Source organism: Diadema setosum, chromosome 8 (assembly GCF_964275005.1).
Source record: "Diadema setosum chromosome 8, eeDiaSeto1, whole genome shotgun sequence".
NCBI classification, from domain to species: Eukaryota; Metazoa; Echinodermata; class Echinoidea; order Diadematoida; family Diadematidae; genus Diadema; species Diadema setosum.
The window spans coordinates 19,896,726-19,911,376 of NC_092692.1; the positions used below are offsets into that span (position 1 = coordinate 19,896,726).

The 14,651-nt window shown below is 39.8% G+C and overlaps 1 protein-coding gene across 4 annotated transcripts; it reads left to right on the top strand.

Annotated features, from left to right (window-relative positions):
• The first annotated feature begins 712 nt into the window (after window positions 1-712).
• Window positions 713-8,209, top strand: LOC140231660 (epsin-2-like). 4 transcript variants are annotated; one of them, XM_072311816.1, is made up of 5 exons: window positions 713-750; window positions 2,916-3,638; window positions 4,417-4,616; window positions 5,095-6,112; window positions 7,957-8,209. In XM_072311816.1, the coding sequence occupies exons 2-4, from the start codon at window positions 3,098-3,100 to the stop codon at window positions 6,091-6,093; spliced, it is 1,740 nt and encodes a 579-aa protein (XP_072167917.1). In that variant the 5' UTR covers window positions 713-750; window positions 2,916-3,097; the 3' UTR covers window positions 6,094-6,112; window positions 7,957-8,209. The 4 variants fall into 4 exon arrangements, with proteins under 4 accessions (XP_072167917.1, XP_072167914.1, XP_072167916.1 ...); XM_072311813.1 differs by having other exon boundaries at window positions 724-791; XM_072311815.1 differs by having other exon boundaries at window positions 724-791; window positions 5,095-6,102.
• The last annotated feature ends 6,442 nt before the right edge of the window (window positions 8,210-14,651 follow it).

Sequence of the window (14,651 nt, forward strand, 5' to 3'; positions counted from 1 at the left end):
TAAACTGGGACATGCCAATTTGTTTTACCCATGTGTGTTTTATTCTGTGTAGGCTTACTAAAGTGTATTCACAGATTAATTACCATACAGCCCTCGAACATTTTTTTTTCTTCAAATTATTACTATAATTTTAAGATAATTCGTTCGAAAACAACATTAAAGTAATTACGCATAATACGTGATTTGGTCAGTGCCACCTTATCATCTTACAAAAGATATTCATACTCACGTACATGGAAGGTTCGAGAAAATTCATCACAACTCTTTTTTTTTTTCATAAGAGTTTACAAATTTTGCGAATATCGTATACTACCGTATGTCTGATCGTATGCTGGACGCGGGTAGTACATGTAGTGGTACACAGTGGTCATCCCCGCTGACGACGACCACAGAACTTCTAACTACATGTACTACTAGTACAGTAGTTCTAGGTAGTAAGGTGATGACGAATGTGCTCGTATGCACGTGAAATTGTGCGCCCTCTAAGTTGACCTTCAAGCAGGCGTTGTCCACCATGCTATGCAGAACCAATACATTGTACATACATAGGGCTAGGGGACAGCGGGCGGCGGCGGCGGCGGCGGTGAAACGATTACGTTACAACAAGCAGGAGCAGCACGGACGGGCGGCGCGGACGCGACATCACCAGAGACGTGCAATTTGTACAGTGTATAAATGATTGTGTGTGTGTATAATACCAAATTGTTAGCATCGCGTTGTACCTGCCCATCCGGAAGCCCAAATACCTAGGTAAAACATTGGCGTTTGCCGGTTTTGTCGTACACAGAAAGGTATGTTTTGCAGTTCCCTGTGGTGTGTGAATACTAATTTTTGTGTAGAATGGGATATTGATGAACTTGTGTGGTATCGGCCAGTAAGAGATCAAATTAGTTTTGGACACATCCGGTGACAGTGTACCGTTCAGTGAAGTCATGACATGTTTAGAAACCATTTGCCGGTCAGCAGAGTGGTGTGTGGTATAATATAGCGTACGACCTTATACCCCTTGCTTGGTACTCTCGAGTGACTAGTATTTCTACTTGTCATAGTGGTCTACTAGCTAGCTAACTCGTTAGAGAAGTAGATTGAATGACTGGATATGCTTTCCAATTTCTGGCAATGCGAGTGGCCGTTGTCGCCATGTCGCGAGTTAGGCACTTAAGTAGTATCACAACTGTCTTTCGTCTATGCTACTAAAGTACTAGGCCTAGGGCCTACTAACAAGTTTCTACTACAGTACTAGACTAGTACTTGTAAATGAGCGGAACATTGTCATGGCAGCACTTTTGTGGTTCAGGATATCCACATTCTATGAACACAAAATTGCAATCTTGTGTTTGTGATGTGATAACTACAGAATATTTAATGAATGGCTCTTGTTCAGACACATACTGTAGTTTAGACACAGCGTTTGTGAACCTACTATAACTTAGCTTTCTAGACCCTAACATTAATTCTCTCTCTCTCTCTCTCTCTCTCTCTCTTGATAAATCTGGCAGTTCAAACTTTTTTTGGACAGCATGTAGACGTGTACACAGTACTATTCTAACACAACTCTCTAGTTTCAAAACTTGGAAAAGTCAATTTTTGGGTGGGCTACGTGGGATTAGGTGTTGAAATTATGGTTGCTTTTATTCAGTTTAATCATATGTAATTGAATGTGAAGAATGACTTGACAGAAAGGTCCGTCTGTCCGAATGATTTTTTTTTAATCATTTTTTTAAAAGTATTATTTTTTTCCACTTTCATGGCTTTCCTCCGTATAGGGAATTCTGTGAAGCCAGACATTGTCTCCGTGGAACATGTTCTCTACAAGATACAGACTGATCTTCCAGTCAAAATGTGATGACATGCTAACCTCTAATGCAGCTGTAGATCTAGAATTGTCTGATCTATGTATGTTTTTTTATGCAGCATCATTACATAGTCATAGATGTTTGATTGCTGTGACACAAAGCATTCTCATTCTCTTGCTGGTCTGATCCATGACGGTTTTCGCTTGAGAAGCAGAGTTGGCCGTGGTATATATAGAATCTACAATCTACACAATATGTATAACTATAATGTGCCTTCCCAGTACCTACATAAGGGTCAGTCAGGCCATGTGTAGTAGTTACATATGTAGTTACATGTATGATTATTTGCAGTGATTTGCACAATATTTTCTAACCCACAGAAGAATGTTTTTGTTGGCACACACATTTTAATAAGAAACGTAGGCAAATTAATCTGATCCCTTTGACTTCATTTCAGTGAAAATACTTTTGTGTTTGTGATATGCAGTGTGTATACAACAAACTTTATTTAAATACAGAGGTTTTTCTTTTTTATGACAGTTCCTTTCAAACTTGATTTTTCTTCCATGTCAGGGACACACAAATTGCATGACCCTGTTTTTGCTTTTTATTTTGTATATCAGTGATAGTAACTCATCCTGTGATGTGGCTAGCTGTTGAAATACAGTTTGTATTGCTGAAGGCTTACTTTTATTACAAAAGACATACATGCATGTACAGTACACAGATTTGGACATGTTGGTGATAGGCCAGTGTTGTATATAAATGCAGGATGAAAGAGTGGGAAATGAAGAATATGAATATGTAATAATGCACCAAGCATAAGCCATTATGATGTGACTTCGCAAGTCATAATATTAACAAAGGTCACTGATATTAATGAAAGTAACATGAATGTAGATGACTTTATGAGCAAAGGAATGTTCCACTTTACAAGGATATTGTGTGTTTATGATGCTTAAAAAGCATAGTGTACAATGTAAATGTATGTGCATGCCATTTACTTTTCCAAATTGGTAATTGAACCTCATGACTGCACACTCACCTGCTTTTGTTTGGAGACTGAAGTGTTATGGTTAAACATTGTTGTTTGAATGTTTTTTTTTTCTTCCAATACAGGAAGATATGTCGGCATTGATGAGGTGATTAAAGGTCATCTGGGGTTTTTGGTTTCAACAAAACAGGATAACATCAATTCTCACTTGCTTGGGACAGCTATAGTAGGTGTCTGGTCACAAGGCTCAGAAATTTGAATCACAATTTTTGTGGTGGACTGCATGTAGCACTCGCATCTAGTCGCTATGGCAACAAGACGCACCATCAAAAACATTGTGCACAACTACACAGACGCCCAAGTCAAGGTTCGGGATGCCACCTCCAACGATCCATGGGGCCCGTCAAGTTCACTGATGTCAGAGATTGCGCACCAGACATACAATGTGATGGCATTTTCAGAGATCATGAGCATGATATGGAAGCGGCTCAATGACCACGGCAAAAACTGGCGGCACGTGTACAAGGCACTTGTTCTCCTGGAGTACATCATCAAGACAGGGTCAGAACGGGTGGCGCAGCAGTGCCGCGAGAACATCTTCGCCATCCAGACGCTGAAAGACTTTGAGTTTATCGACAAGGATGGCAAGGACGTGGGCATGAATGTGCGTGAGAAGTCCAAGTCCCTGGTGGCGTTGCTGAAGGACGAGGACCGGCTGAAGCAGGAGCGTGTGCGCGCCCTGAAGGCACAGGAGCGGTTCGCACAGGCCTCGCAGGGTATTGGCAGCAACTCCAGCCATGGTAGCCATAGGGAGTTTGAGTCCAGCCAAGATAGTAGCCAGTCTGAACGTAAGCAAACCAGTCTCCAGATATTGTGCTATCTCGAACTACCATGGGAAATTGCATTCAGTAATCTTGCCATGTGACATATCTAATTTTGTTTACAGATGTATTTACTGTAAAGCCAGAAATATTTGCTGCTGCATTTTTAGGGAATTGAAACTAACAAGCCTCCTTAATGTGATGAAATTTTCATGAATTGCCACTGGCATTCAATGCATAGTGTAGACAAGCACTTTCACATGGGATTTAACTCATTTTGATTTTATGACTGTGAAAATTTCTGATTTACAGTTTGTGGTGTCACTGTCATTTCTTTTTTACCGAGCATAGATAACCTCATCATCTCTACTGCCGACTTCACATGTCAGTGTTTATGTTGCCAATCCTATGTCTAAAGAGCAACACTATCCTTGGCAACAATTTTCACAGTGCCATCTGAAGATTACCTTTCAATGTTGCCAATGTTTGGCAATGTCCTCTTACAATGTAATGCAGTGCTAGAGCAATACCTTAATGTATGTGCACATCTTATGCGCATTGTACATTGTATGCAAGTTGTCCATTTACAGTAGGTATTACTGTATGACATGGATACATGTAAAGTGATTGTCTATCTGTATTCCTTGCCGGAAGTCATCATTGTTTTTTTTTTATGCAGAATCTTTCAAGCACTTTAGTTAGAAATTAACCCCAAACAAAGTCGATTTTGTTGTTATTTGTTGCTGACTTTTGACCCAAATGTAAGTGATGGAAACATGCATGTCCCTAATAATTGTCTGTGCAGCAGCAAACACTACATCGCGGACACCACCACGGTCGCTGTCCACGGATATAGAGCAGGCTCGTCCACAGACGTCAGGCGAAGAAGAGCTCCAACTCCAGCTGGCCTTGGCCATGAGTCGAGAGGAGGCAGAGCAGAAGGACAAGGAAGCCCGCAGCGATGACATCCGATTGCAGATGGCCATCGATCAAAGCAAGACAGAGGTAGGCAGTTTTGCCCTGTCCAGAAAATGTGTGGAATCCCACAGAATTTCAGTGTAGCTCTTTTTGTTTAAAGGGGTACCTCACTCTTTGTGTTAAAGTTGGCTGCAATGATCAAAGTTAGGTCACAAACAGAACAGGGAAAGTTTCGTTGATATGAGACAAAAAAAAAGCTGCCTGCTGCCTACCCAAGAACCTGGGATATCCACAGGAAAAAACTAAAATCATACCAGGATCTGGTCAAGTCAGGAGAAATTGTGGAATTTTGAATGCTTCTAGGGAGTATAATTTATGTTGATGTGCTTTTGTATGCTATCTACTTCACATTTGATCATTCGCTTGATATATTTGCCAAGACGTACAACGTTGTAACTTTGACATGGTCATCAGATTTTATCATTAGTGTGCTCAGTGTGATTTTTTTTCCCCCAGACTGCAGTCACATTTCAGATGATGCTAATGTCAATGTCATTTCGAGCAGGTACCAGAGTCAGGATCGACCACCTTACTGAATCTCGCCTCAGAACCAAAGTGGTCCTCGCCTCCGCCCCAGCAGGATCCGTGGGGTGGTGCACCTGCTGCAAACTCCTCTCCTGCTTTCAACAATGCTCCACCATCATCCAACATCACCATCAATGATCCATGGAGTGGTGGGTCACCTGCCCATAAAAATCCTCCACCAGCAGTGAGTGACCCCTGGGGAGGTTCACCTCCAGTGTCCAAGTCACCACCTGCTGATCCATGGGGGGCGCAAGCGCCAGCACCAGCCCCCGTTCCAGCGCCTGCCTCAGCACAGCCTGCCGCCGATCCCTGGGGAGGACTTGGCGTGGCTCCAGCAGTCTCTGCGGCCCCTGCAGTGTCTTCGGCTCCCGCCAGTGATCCCTGGGGAGCTCTCGGGTCAGGAGCTGCTCCCATGGCGAGCGACCCTTGGGCCACCAATGGAGGCGGCGCTGCGCCTGACCCAGATGCAGAGTTTGACAGGCTCAGAGCGGACGGTGGCATTGTAGCGACAACAGTGGATGATGCCTTTGCCTCACCGCCGATGGCAATACCGCAGCCCAGCAACAATGCGTACGACATGTCTGGTATGAATGCAGCTCTGTCAGGCACTCCAGAGAAGAAGAAGCCCGAGGACTTCCTTGGCAAGAACTCCAAGCTCGTTAACCTTGAGTCACTAATTGGTCCGACGAGAGAAACAATCGGTCAGCCTTCAATGCAGGGCACCAACCCATTCATGATGGGTGTGACCGCACCAGCCCAGCAGCCGGTTAACAACCCTTTCCAGCAACAGCGGCAGCCGGCACCATCCATGAACCAGATGAGGGCGCAACCGGCCGTTGACATGACTGCTGGGATGGGAATGGGCGTGGGTGTCGGTGTGGGCATGGGCGGATCTCCTGGCTTGCCTCCACCGCTGTTACCCACCAGCGGGGGCACCCCACCAGTGCAACAGCAACAGACCAATCCGTTCCTGTTGTAGCAGAATGATGTGAGTGACAGTAAGTTTCAATGAAGACTGATATTCTGCTATTACTCTGTACGCTGAAGATTATCTCCTGAAAGCTTGAGCCTAAATTTGACCTGATTAGGATGGGAAATTGATTTACTGTTTTATAAACACTTATATTAGCTTAAACCGTCACCTGTCTAAAGGTCTCAAATCTTCGTGACACATTTGAGATGAAACAAACATCCCAACTGAAAACAAAAACAAAACTAGAAAAGCACTCTGAGAGTGCATACCTCCACCAAGCAGCTAATTTCCACCACTTGATCTTTTCTTCTGTAGAGATTAGTGATTTCCACTTATATATGCTCACTGAAAATCGCCTAATTTCCCAATATAGAAGCCTCTTGTTACATCGTCAGCTTCCAGCAATGTGGTGCCTCTAGTCACCTGAGCAGAGACCGCTCTATATTTTGAAAACTCTCAAATTTTTAAGTTCTCAAGTTTTTTTTTGCAAACCCTATCTGCAAAAAAGATACCATTCCCCGATCACTATCAAAATTGAATCATCTGTTCCTCATGTCATTATCAACTTTTCCTTTAAGTTTCATTTACAAAAATCCGTTCACAACTTCTTGAGTCATTTTGCAAACAGACAAACAAAGGCCGATGATCACTTAAGCTCCTCCTTCCTTGGTGGAGATAACGAAAAACAAACAAATAGATGCATTGCTTTTACAGGAGAGTCGGGCCAGATTCACAAGGACCTACTTTGCAATGTGTACATATAAGCCGGGTGTTTTCCTTGCCTGTGGGCCAATCTGCCTTAAAGCAATGAGAAAAGGGTGTTGCTGAAATTTACTCTAGAGCTTTATCTGCCATACTATGGTCACACTTCAGGAGGGTCAAGAAGGGCCAGCTATGTGGACTGAGGCAGCACTTTAGGGCTATCTGTGGGTACTTGTGGAAACTTGATAGTAGTTTTGCTTTTCACGTGGTGCTCTCCGGAAAGTACAGAGGAGCAAAAATTTGTGAAAATCCAACATTCTACAATCAGGTAAAATCTTGGCTTGACTTCCAAGCAGTTATGCCTAAATGCTGTACACAAACAAATATCCACATAGTTTGTAGACCCCCCCCCCCCCCAAAAAAAAAGAAAAAAGAAAAAAGAAAAAAAAAACACAAAACACACACACACACACACACACACACACACACAAACAACAACAACAACACACATGCAAACAAACAAAACAACCAACAACAACAAACAAACAAAAAGCCTGGAGTATCATTTTATGTGTTCAGCAATTTCAGTCTCAGTTTTGCACATTCTTGCTTTCATTGCAGAGATTCGCAAAGACAGTACACGATCGCATTTAAAGTTTCATCATACCTTGTTTAGCCAGCAGTCATCACCTGACCCCTGATTATGGACATTTATAGCAGTGGAAATTTTATGTCAAAGAGTCGGAAGCAAAATGAAGAGTTTGCATTATTCCAGACTGCAATTTCAATTGTGTGTCACTACAGGATATGGGATCCATATTTGTCAATAAATGTAGTCTTTATTGTATTATTTTCAATAGCAATGATTTAAAAGAAATTCTGGTGTAATACTGGATGCTGCTTCTGAAAATAACAAAGACCATTTTTATACCTGAGGAATCTGCATAGAAAGAGAAAAAAACATGCCAGTTATTGATGCTGAACTGTATTAATGATGGAAAGACCGGAGTCAAGATTGAGGAAGTGAGGGAGCAAGCAACCCAGTCATAATGTACTTTGATTAATGAGTTGTCAATGCCAAAGACCATCGTCTTAATTAAAGTTGTAAAGTCTATCAAAAGCAACTTAAATATGTTTGCTTTTGTTTCCTGTTCATCCCTTTCCCAGAGTCGCCAGTCAAAGGATGTGAGGAGAAACAGTATCCGAGCTACTCCTTTTCTTCAGTTGCATCAGTGAGAAATGTAAATGCCAGATGCATCATTGTCTTCTGTTGGTAACAAGGAATATGTATCACCTATCTCATACTAGTACAGTTAAGTCATTGACCAGTTGAGCACACTTCTTGTTTCCTAAGCAGCAAGAAGTTGTCAATACTAAAAGTATGTATTCTATTACTTTCATTTCCCCCCGTTGAGACAAACAAGCGTGCTTCTTAGTTATCTCTGTTTGAAAATGATAAATGAAAGAACTGTTGTTGGTTTTTTTTTTGTTTTTTTTTTAGTTGTAAACACTGCAAAGTGTTGGTGATGAGCTTGGTACTAGATTATGACAGCTATGATGCTTTAATCACGTGATGGTATATCAAAATTACTTTGCTTCTATGCTTGTGTGCATCAGGTAGACGCAAACATGCGTGTATACAGCTTATCCACTCAGTGAGGCATCATGATGCAATATTCCACAGGTTGGAATGCAAGAAAAAGAAAAGAAATAACGGAAATCACTGTCTCCTGAGGCTATATCTCTCTAGAAGCATTTCTAGAATGAATAGAGTCTGCCTTTTTTCCTTTGGTTTGTCCAATTCTATTCAATCTCCAGAAGGTGTAGCAGATTAGTTTATTCATTTGTATAATCATTCATTTCAAGACACTTGATTGTATGTGATGAAATTAAATGGTTACTTGTTTGAGTAGCGATTTGTTGATGTCACTGTTAAGAGTCGGCATTTATTATATTTCTGCACAAGTAGGGGCGAGTATTCCTGTGGTTGTATATGTCATGGGTTCTTTTTTTAAAGTCATATTATTTCTTTTCTCTCTCTCTCTCTCTCTCTCTCTCTCGAAGCCAGATGTCTTTGTTAGTGACAGAAATGTGTAATCTTCAAAGTAGAAATGTTTGACTATGAACAGAAATATGCGCTGTTTGCATCAGAAATGAGACAACTGCAGACGGGGTACGTAGGTATTGCCATTGTGATTTTATCTGGTCTCCAAATGTGTATAAAAATCTATATATGCAAATCTTTTTTTATTTTTGTGAATCGAATCTCCTTGTTCTATATGCTCTGAAAGAAGCACGCAGTGTAGACTTTTGTAGAGGAAGACATAGTAATGTAATCTTGATGTTTTTTCTTAATAACAAAAATATAAATTATGTTCGGTCTGTAGCATACTGTTACTCCATGGACATTATGTGTAAGAGCAAGTGCAGTAGAATGACTGGTAATTTGCATCTGTTGAAAAGTACATTCGTGAATTCATGAAATATCTATGCTGTTTTCATCTGCTTACCCAAACTGCCTGGCAAGTCTTTAGCCCAAAGTATGACAATTTCATCAAACCATCAACCCACCAGTGCATGCAGGACACATTGTTTGCTGATTTTTCCTTTTCATTATAGTTCTTCCACTGCAATTCATAGCTTTATCTCAGTGGATATGAATTGTACATGCTATTCGGTTTATCAGTGTTTGCAGTTGTTTCTTTGCTCACAATAACAACAACAAAAAAGAGACAAACTGTGTTATTTGCTGCTCCATTCTTAAAATTGTGGGTTGCAATGAGAAAAATACACCCTTCTGGATAACTGACTGTATTGATCTTCATGTACAAATGATTTCAAGTACTTTCTGCTTACAATAGTTCTATGTTGAGAGTTGTTCAGTGATATGAAAGGAAGATCTTGGAATGTAAATTATTTGTGAATTTCAGTTAATTTTATGAAGATGGACATTCGTTGTATGGCAGTGCATACGGATATTTCATGTGATGCCAATATATTTCGAAAGGGTGTCTTTACGATCGTTGCATCGACTTTGTTCTTGCATAAGTAAGCTTATGGTAATGTATAAATGTAGGATCGTAAGCTTAGTTGCTACTCTTACATACACTAAAACGTATGTGATGACTTACTTTGAGCCCACTATGTGTAAACAGGAATTCTAAGGCATAAGCAATGATAAATATACCCGGAATTTTATCTTGCTACATTTTCTCTTTGCATGGATCAAACCAGGTAGTTAAAGCAGAGGAGTTAAAAAAAAATTTAAATTTTTAAAAATCTGCTTCTGACAAAGGTACTTTTTGAGAGTGGTCAGTTGCATTATTCTTGTGGTTTCCCACATGGATGTTAATTTTTGTCGCATTTCCATCTCATGCCCCATTTAGAATGTATACTCACAGCTGGGCCCAGGAGTGCTCCCGATGCACCTCGACTTACGCCCCTCTCTGTCTGTTCATACATAAGAACCACCGCTCCGTGAGACCACATGCGAAGTGGCTGAGAGGGGTATAAAATGTCTTGGTGACCTTTTGGTGCGCGAGAACTTCTGACATGTAAACTGTATGCACAGCCCATGCCACATACCACTTCGGGAGCTCTCCAAACGTTGGGGACCATTCATACAAAGTTTAGGGCGCTTTCAAGAGCACTCCTGAGACTAGGCTCGAGAGGAGCATAAATTTAGAGCGCTACAGGTCCCAACTGTCTGTTCATGTAGAGCTCAAAGGGTTTCAAGAGCTTATAGGGGTTCAAGAGTGCTCCTTGAGCACTCTAAATGCCCTGTATAAACAGGGTGTTACTCCCACTTTGGGTTTAGGTCCTTTTTAAAAACAAACAACAAACAAACAAACAATAACAACAACTCAATATATCTGTGGGTTTATGCTGCAGTATTTCTATTTATTTGTTTTTATTATTATTATTTTTTTAGCACACCATAGTTTTCACCTCCTGTGTCCTAATAAAACAATACTGTTACTCCGACTATTAGATTAGATGTTGCTTGTAAACAGTTTGTGCATAGAGTAGTGAATACTTGTTTTGGTTTATATTGATTTATTTGCACAGCCAGACTTGTATTGTGGTGAAGATGGAAGACAAGTCCCTCTCGTCATTTTATGATTGATTTCTATGGACCAACAATATGAAACTGATACTCTGTACATGTAGACCCAGTGGTAATGAGATCAAGTGGTAATGAGATCAATTGTATTATGTTTGTGTATGACTTAGATTTTATTCCTTTTTTTTTGTTGTATTGTAGCATTATTTTTTTCCCCAACCATGACCGAGTCAAGTATGCGTAATTTGAGCTCAGATGTAACAGGTTAGTTTGTAACTCACGACTATATGCTTGACAGAAATCATCCATGTGCGGTCTGTGAATGTTACCAAAACCACACGCTTCAATGATTGTGACCACCAGCCATTCGTTATTTTGGACATATCTCGTCCATCTGGAATACTAGACTTCTCCCATGCCCTCACCCCATCCCCCAAAAGGAAGCCAGGGGTGTATCCAGGATTTTTTCTGGGGGGGTCGTAATCAAAAGTTTTGGACCTTTAACTTTGCGAGGGAGCGGAGCGACCGAGCGGGGGGAGGGTGTGGGAGGGGGGTGTGCCCCCTCCCACGGTAGGGAGTTTTTGAATTTTATATCTTAAAATGGGCCATTTGGTGCATACAAAAGTGACTTTTTCGGCATGGCAGTGCGGCTTAGAAATAAGGTAAATCATGGCATATTAAAACTAAGTTATGAAATTTACGAGCTTTTTGACAATTTGCTGGAACACCGGTCACTTTTTTCCCTGTTGTAGGCCTATATAGAGTAAAAAGCCCTCAAAAAACAAAAACGTCTTTTACAAAAAGTGGACCTTTTGAAAATTTTGGGGGGGTCGTACGACCCTCCCGACCCCCCCTTGCATACACCCATGGAAGCATACTAATAATGATGACAAAACAACAACTAACCAACCAGAAATGGTTAGAAAGAGGAATAAGCTTTACACTTGGTTCTATTGTCTTGAAAGGGTAGAATCAGATAAATCATTGGAGATTACAGTTGTCTAACTCTTTCTTTCTATTGATTTTTATAACTATTTGGGGGATTCTTTGTTTCCCGGAATGTGAGATTCTTATTAAGGGCAAAATTAATGATATGTAGCTGATGTAGATTTCTTGTGATTTCTTTGCAGGGATAAAATGGCTGGTCTATATTGTGTCATATATTATATGCTGTATGGCAGAAGTGTTGCTTGTGTATTTATTTAAAAGTATGCATTACTAATCTACGAAAACTATCTCTCTCGATCATTGTTTTTGATTGTTTTCTTTCATGCCTTGTCAACATTACATGCAAGGGATTCATAGTACATGTATTTGGATGTGTATTTTCATCAAACTCTTTAGTATTGGAACATAGTTTTGATGGACAGAATTGTGAATTCACAGATGAATTGATTTATTATTAGATTTCCAAAATTCCATTGCATTTTACGTGTAAAGTTTAGTTAATGTAAAGTTATCCAGTTGAACGATGAGTATTAAGCAAAATCTGTTTAATATCAGATTCCAGCCAATAAGTTAAAGATTGTGTACAATGAATGATGAATCTATTGAACGTGCGGAACCCTGTATATCCCGGCAGTTCAATGAAATTTTAATGTATAAAAAGGCATAATCAAGAGTCAATTTCGCACAATGTCTCAATGCAAGTCACAAACAAGAGATGACGTGTGAAGAGATATTGTAGCCCAATCACTTGGTATCTGTTCATATTGCCAGCAATTTCCCCATGTGTTATATATGAAGCTAATGATATACCATTCTGATTTTAGACTACAGGTATAAGCTTAAAAATGAAAAAAAGTAAACAAACAAAATCAGGCTTTATCATTTTGTGTATGCAAAATATTATATAGATAACAACCGTTCAAAGTGAGGTGAATGTTATACCAGTAAATCTATGTATCAAATTTGCATCTTTGCCTTTTCAATCTTTCTCATTTGCCTTATGTACTTGTGTGGGAGAGATTGTGTGTGTGCATGCGTCTGTGTGTTTATGTATGTGTGTTCTTCAAAGGGGACGTTATTATTACCGACAAAGGAGGATGTTATTCTCAGTTCAAAATAGCCAATTATGCCAAAAGGAGAGAAATCAAATCTCAATTTATTTTGCAAAATTTTAAGGATAAATGGATTCTTGAATTTCAACATCTTCTTTCTTTTTTTTTTTTTTGAACCACTTGGATGAGAACCTTTAAGGGAGTCGTGAATTTGGATAAATTTCAGAATTGTGACTGATGGATAACTATGTACTAATTTGTATGTATTTTATTTTAAATGTATTTTACTAATCGATCAAAGCATGCTTGTAATGTTATTTTCCAGCCATAATTCCAGCTGTATGATTTGGCAGGGAAGAAGAAATGATTTTCAGTGTAGGTGAAATGGAAGCAGTTAAATGTCATTGTACAACATAAAATGAGGTCAGCGAATTTGGCTGTGAGTGTCATTTCCTGTCATTACGGCCTTAGCTGGATATGTCTGTACAGCCTTTTATATGGAAATGTCTGGAGGGAGCGAATAGCACCCGCCTCGCGAAATTCGCGAAAATAAAAAACCTCGCGAAATATTCGGCGTATACAATACTTGTGGGTGGCAATGATTAATCAATGCGATTTTCAAAAAAAGAAAAAAAGAAAAAAATATATTTATGTTCTAAAATGTTGACCAAAGATCATACATAGAATATGATTGTACATATAATAGCCATGAGAAAATGAAGGATAGGCTTACAAGACATAGATTTGTTTTAAAATGTAAATTATGTTCACATTAAGATTTCTTTTTGCAGCAGATCAAGTAAAATATTGCATTATTTTGCCGAGAGCTCCATTCACATTGCGATTTAAATGATTTTGATTTATTCGGAAAATTATTACTGATGGACTTCGGACTGATGAAGTTAGTGTCAGGGAGGTGGTCCCTGATCACCTCTGCGTTAGTGTGGAGTTTGTTTAAGAGGGAGTGTTTGCCAAATGCGTCAACGTTGGCTGCAATAGTGCAATATGAAACGCAGTGTATGTGAATGAGAGTATGAAAATATAAACACCGAAAAACGCCTATTAAGCAACGTAGAAAGCGCTACTACAGATAATTATCGCACGCATATCGAGATCCCACCGGCGAGCTTCCTTCGGATGTGCGGTGTAGCGCAAGTGAATTTCTGCATGCTTGGTAAGTGAACAGATTCGAACGGATCCCCTCCAGGAAATGGTGGTTTTCTACACCTGGAAGTGTGGGTCGATGTTTCTTTCATTGCATCCCCTTCCTGTCTGTTTCCGCTTCTTCTAATTCTGTAACAAGTGTATAGGACTACAAGTGTTTGATTTACTGTATATGTAACAGTATATCAAAAACCACAAATATTTATTGACCGGAAACTAGTATCCAGCTAGCGTGAGATCGATGGTGCGATCCAACCTGTTAATAACCTGGAGTGTATAATTTCCCTCCAAGACCAGCCATTATAATACAGGTACCTGTGCTACGGTACACTTTCCTTCGAGAGACACCGCTCTGCATGTACGTGTTAAACTCAAACAGACTGGTGATGAACAGAGTAAATCGACATGAAATGTAAACGAGAACCAGAGAGACAAAATTTCCAGAATATGTTTTTTTTTTTTTTTTTTTTTTTTTTTTTTTTTTTTTTTTTTTACGAATTAGTGGTATCGGGGTATAATCACAGTTATTTGAATAGGTGATGTGAATTTGTCATCGTCTCACAAATCTACAAGTTCTACTTACATGAATTTGGCTGTGGATACAAACATTACATAATGTTCCCTGTTTGTTTTAT

Coding starts and splice junctions, on each gene's coding strand:
- LOC140231660 (XM_072311816.1), top strand. CDS start 3,098: ATGGCAACAAGACGCACCATCAAAAACATTGTGCACAACTACACAGAC. Junction 3,639..4,416: donor AGATAGTAGCCAGTCTGAAC/GTAAGCAAACCA, acceptor TTGTCTGTGCAG/CAGCAAACACTACATCGCGG. Junction 4,617..5,094: donor TCGATCAAAGCAAGACAGAG/GTAGGCAGTTTT, acceptor CATTTCGAGCAG/GTACCAGAGTCAGGATCGAC.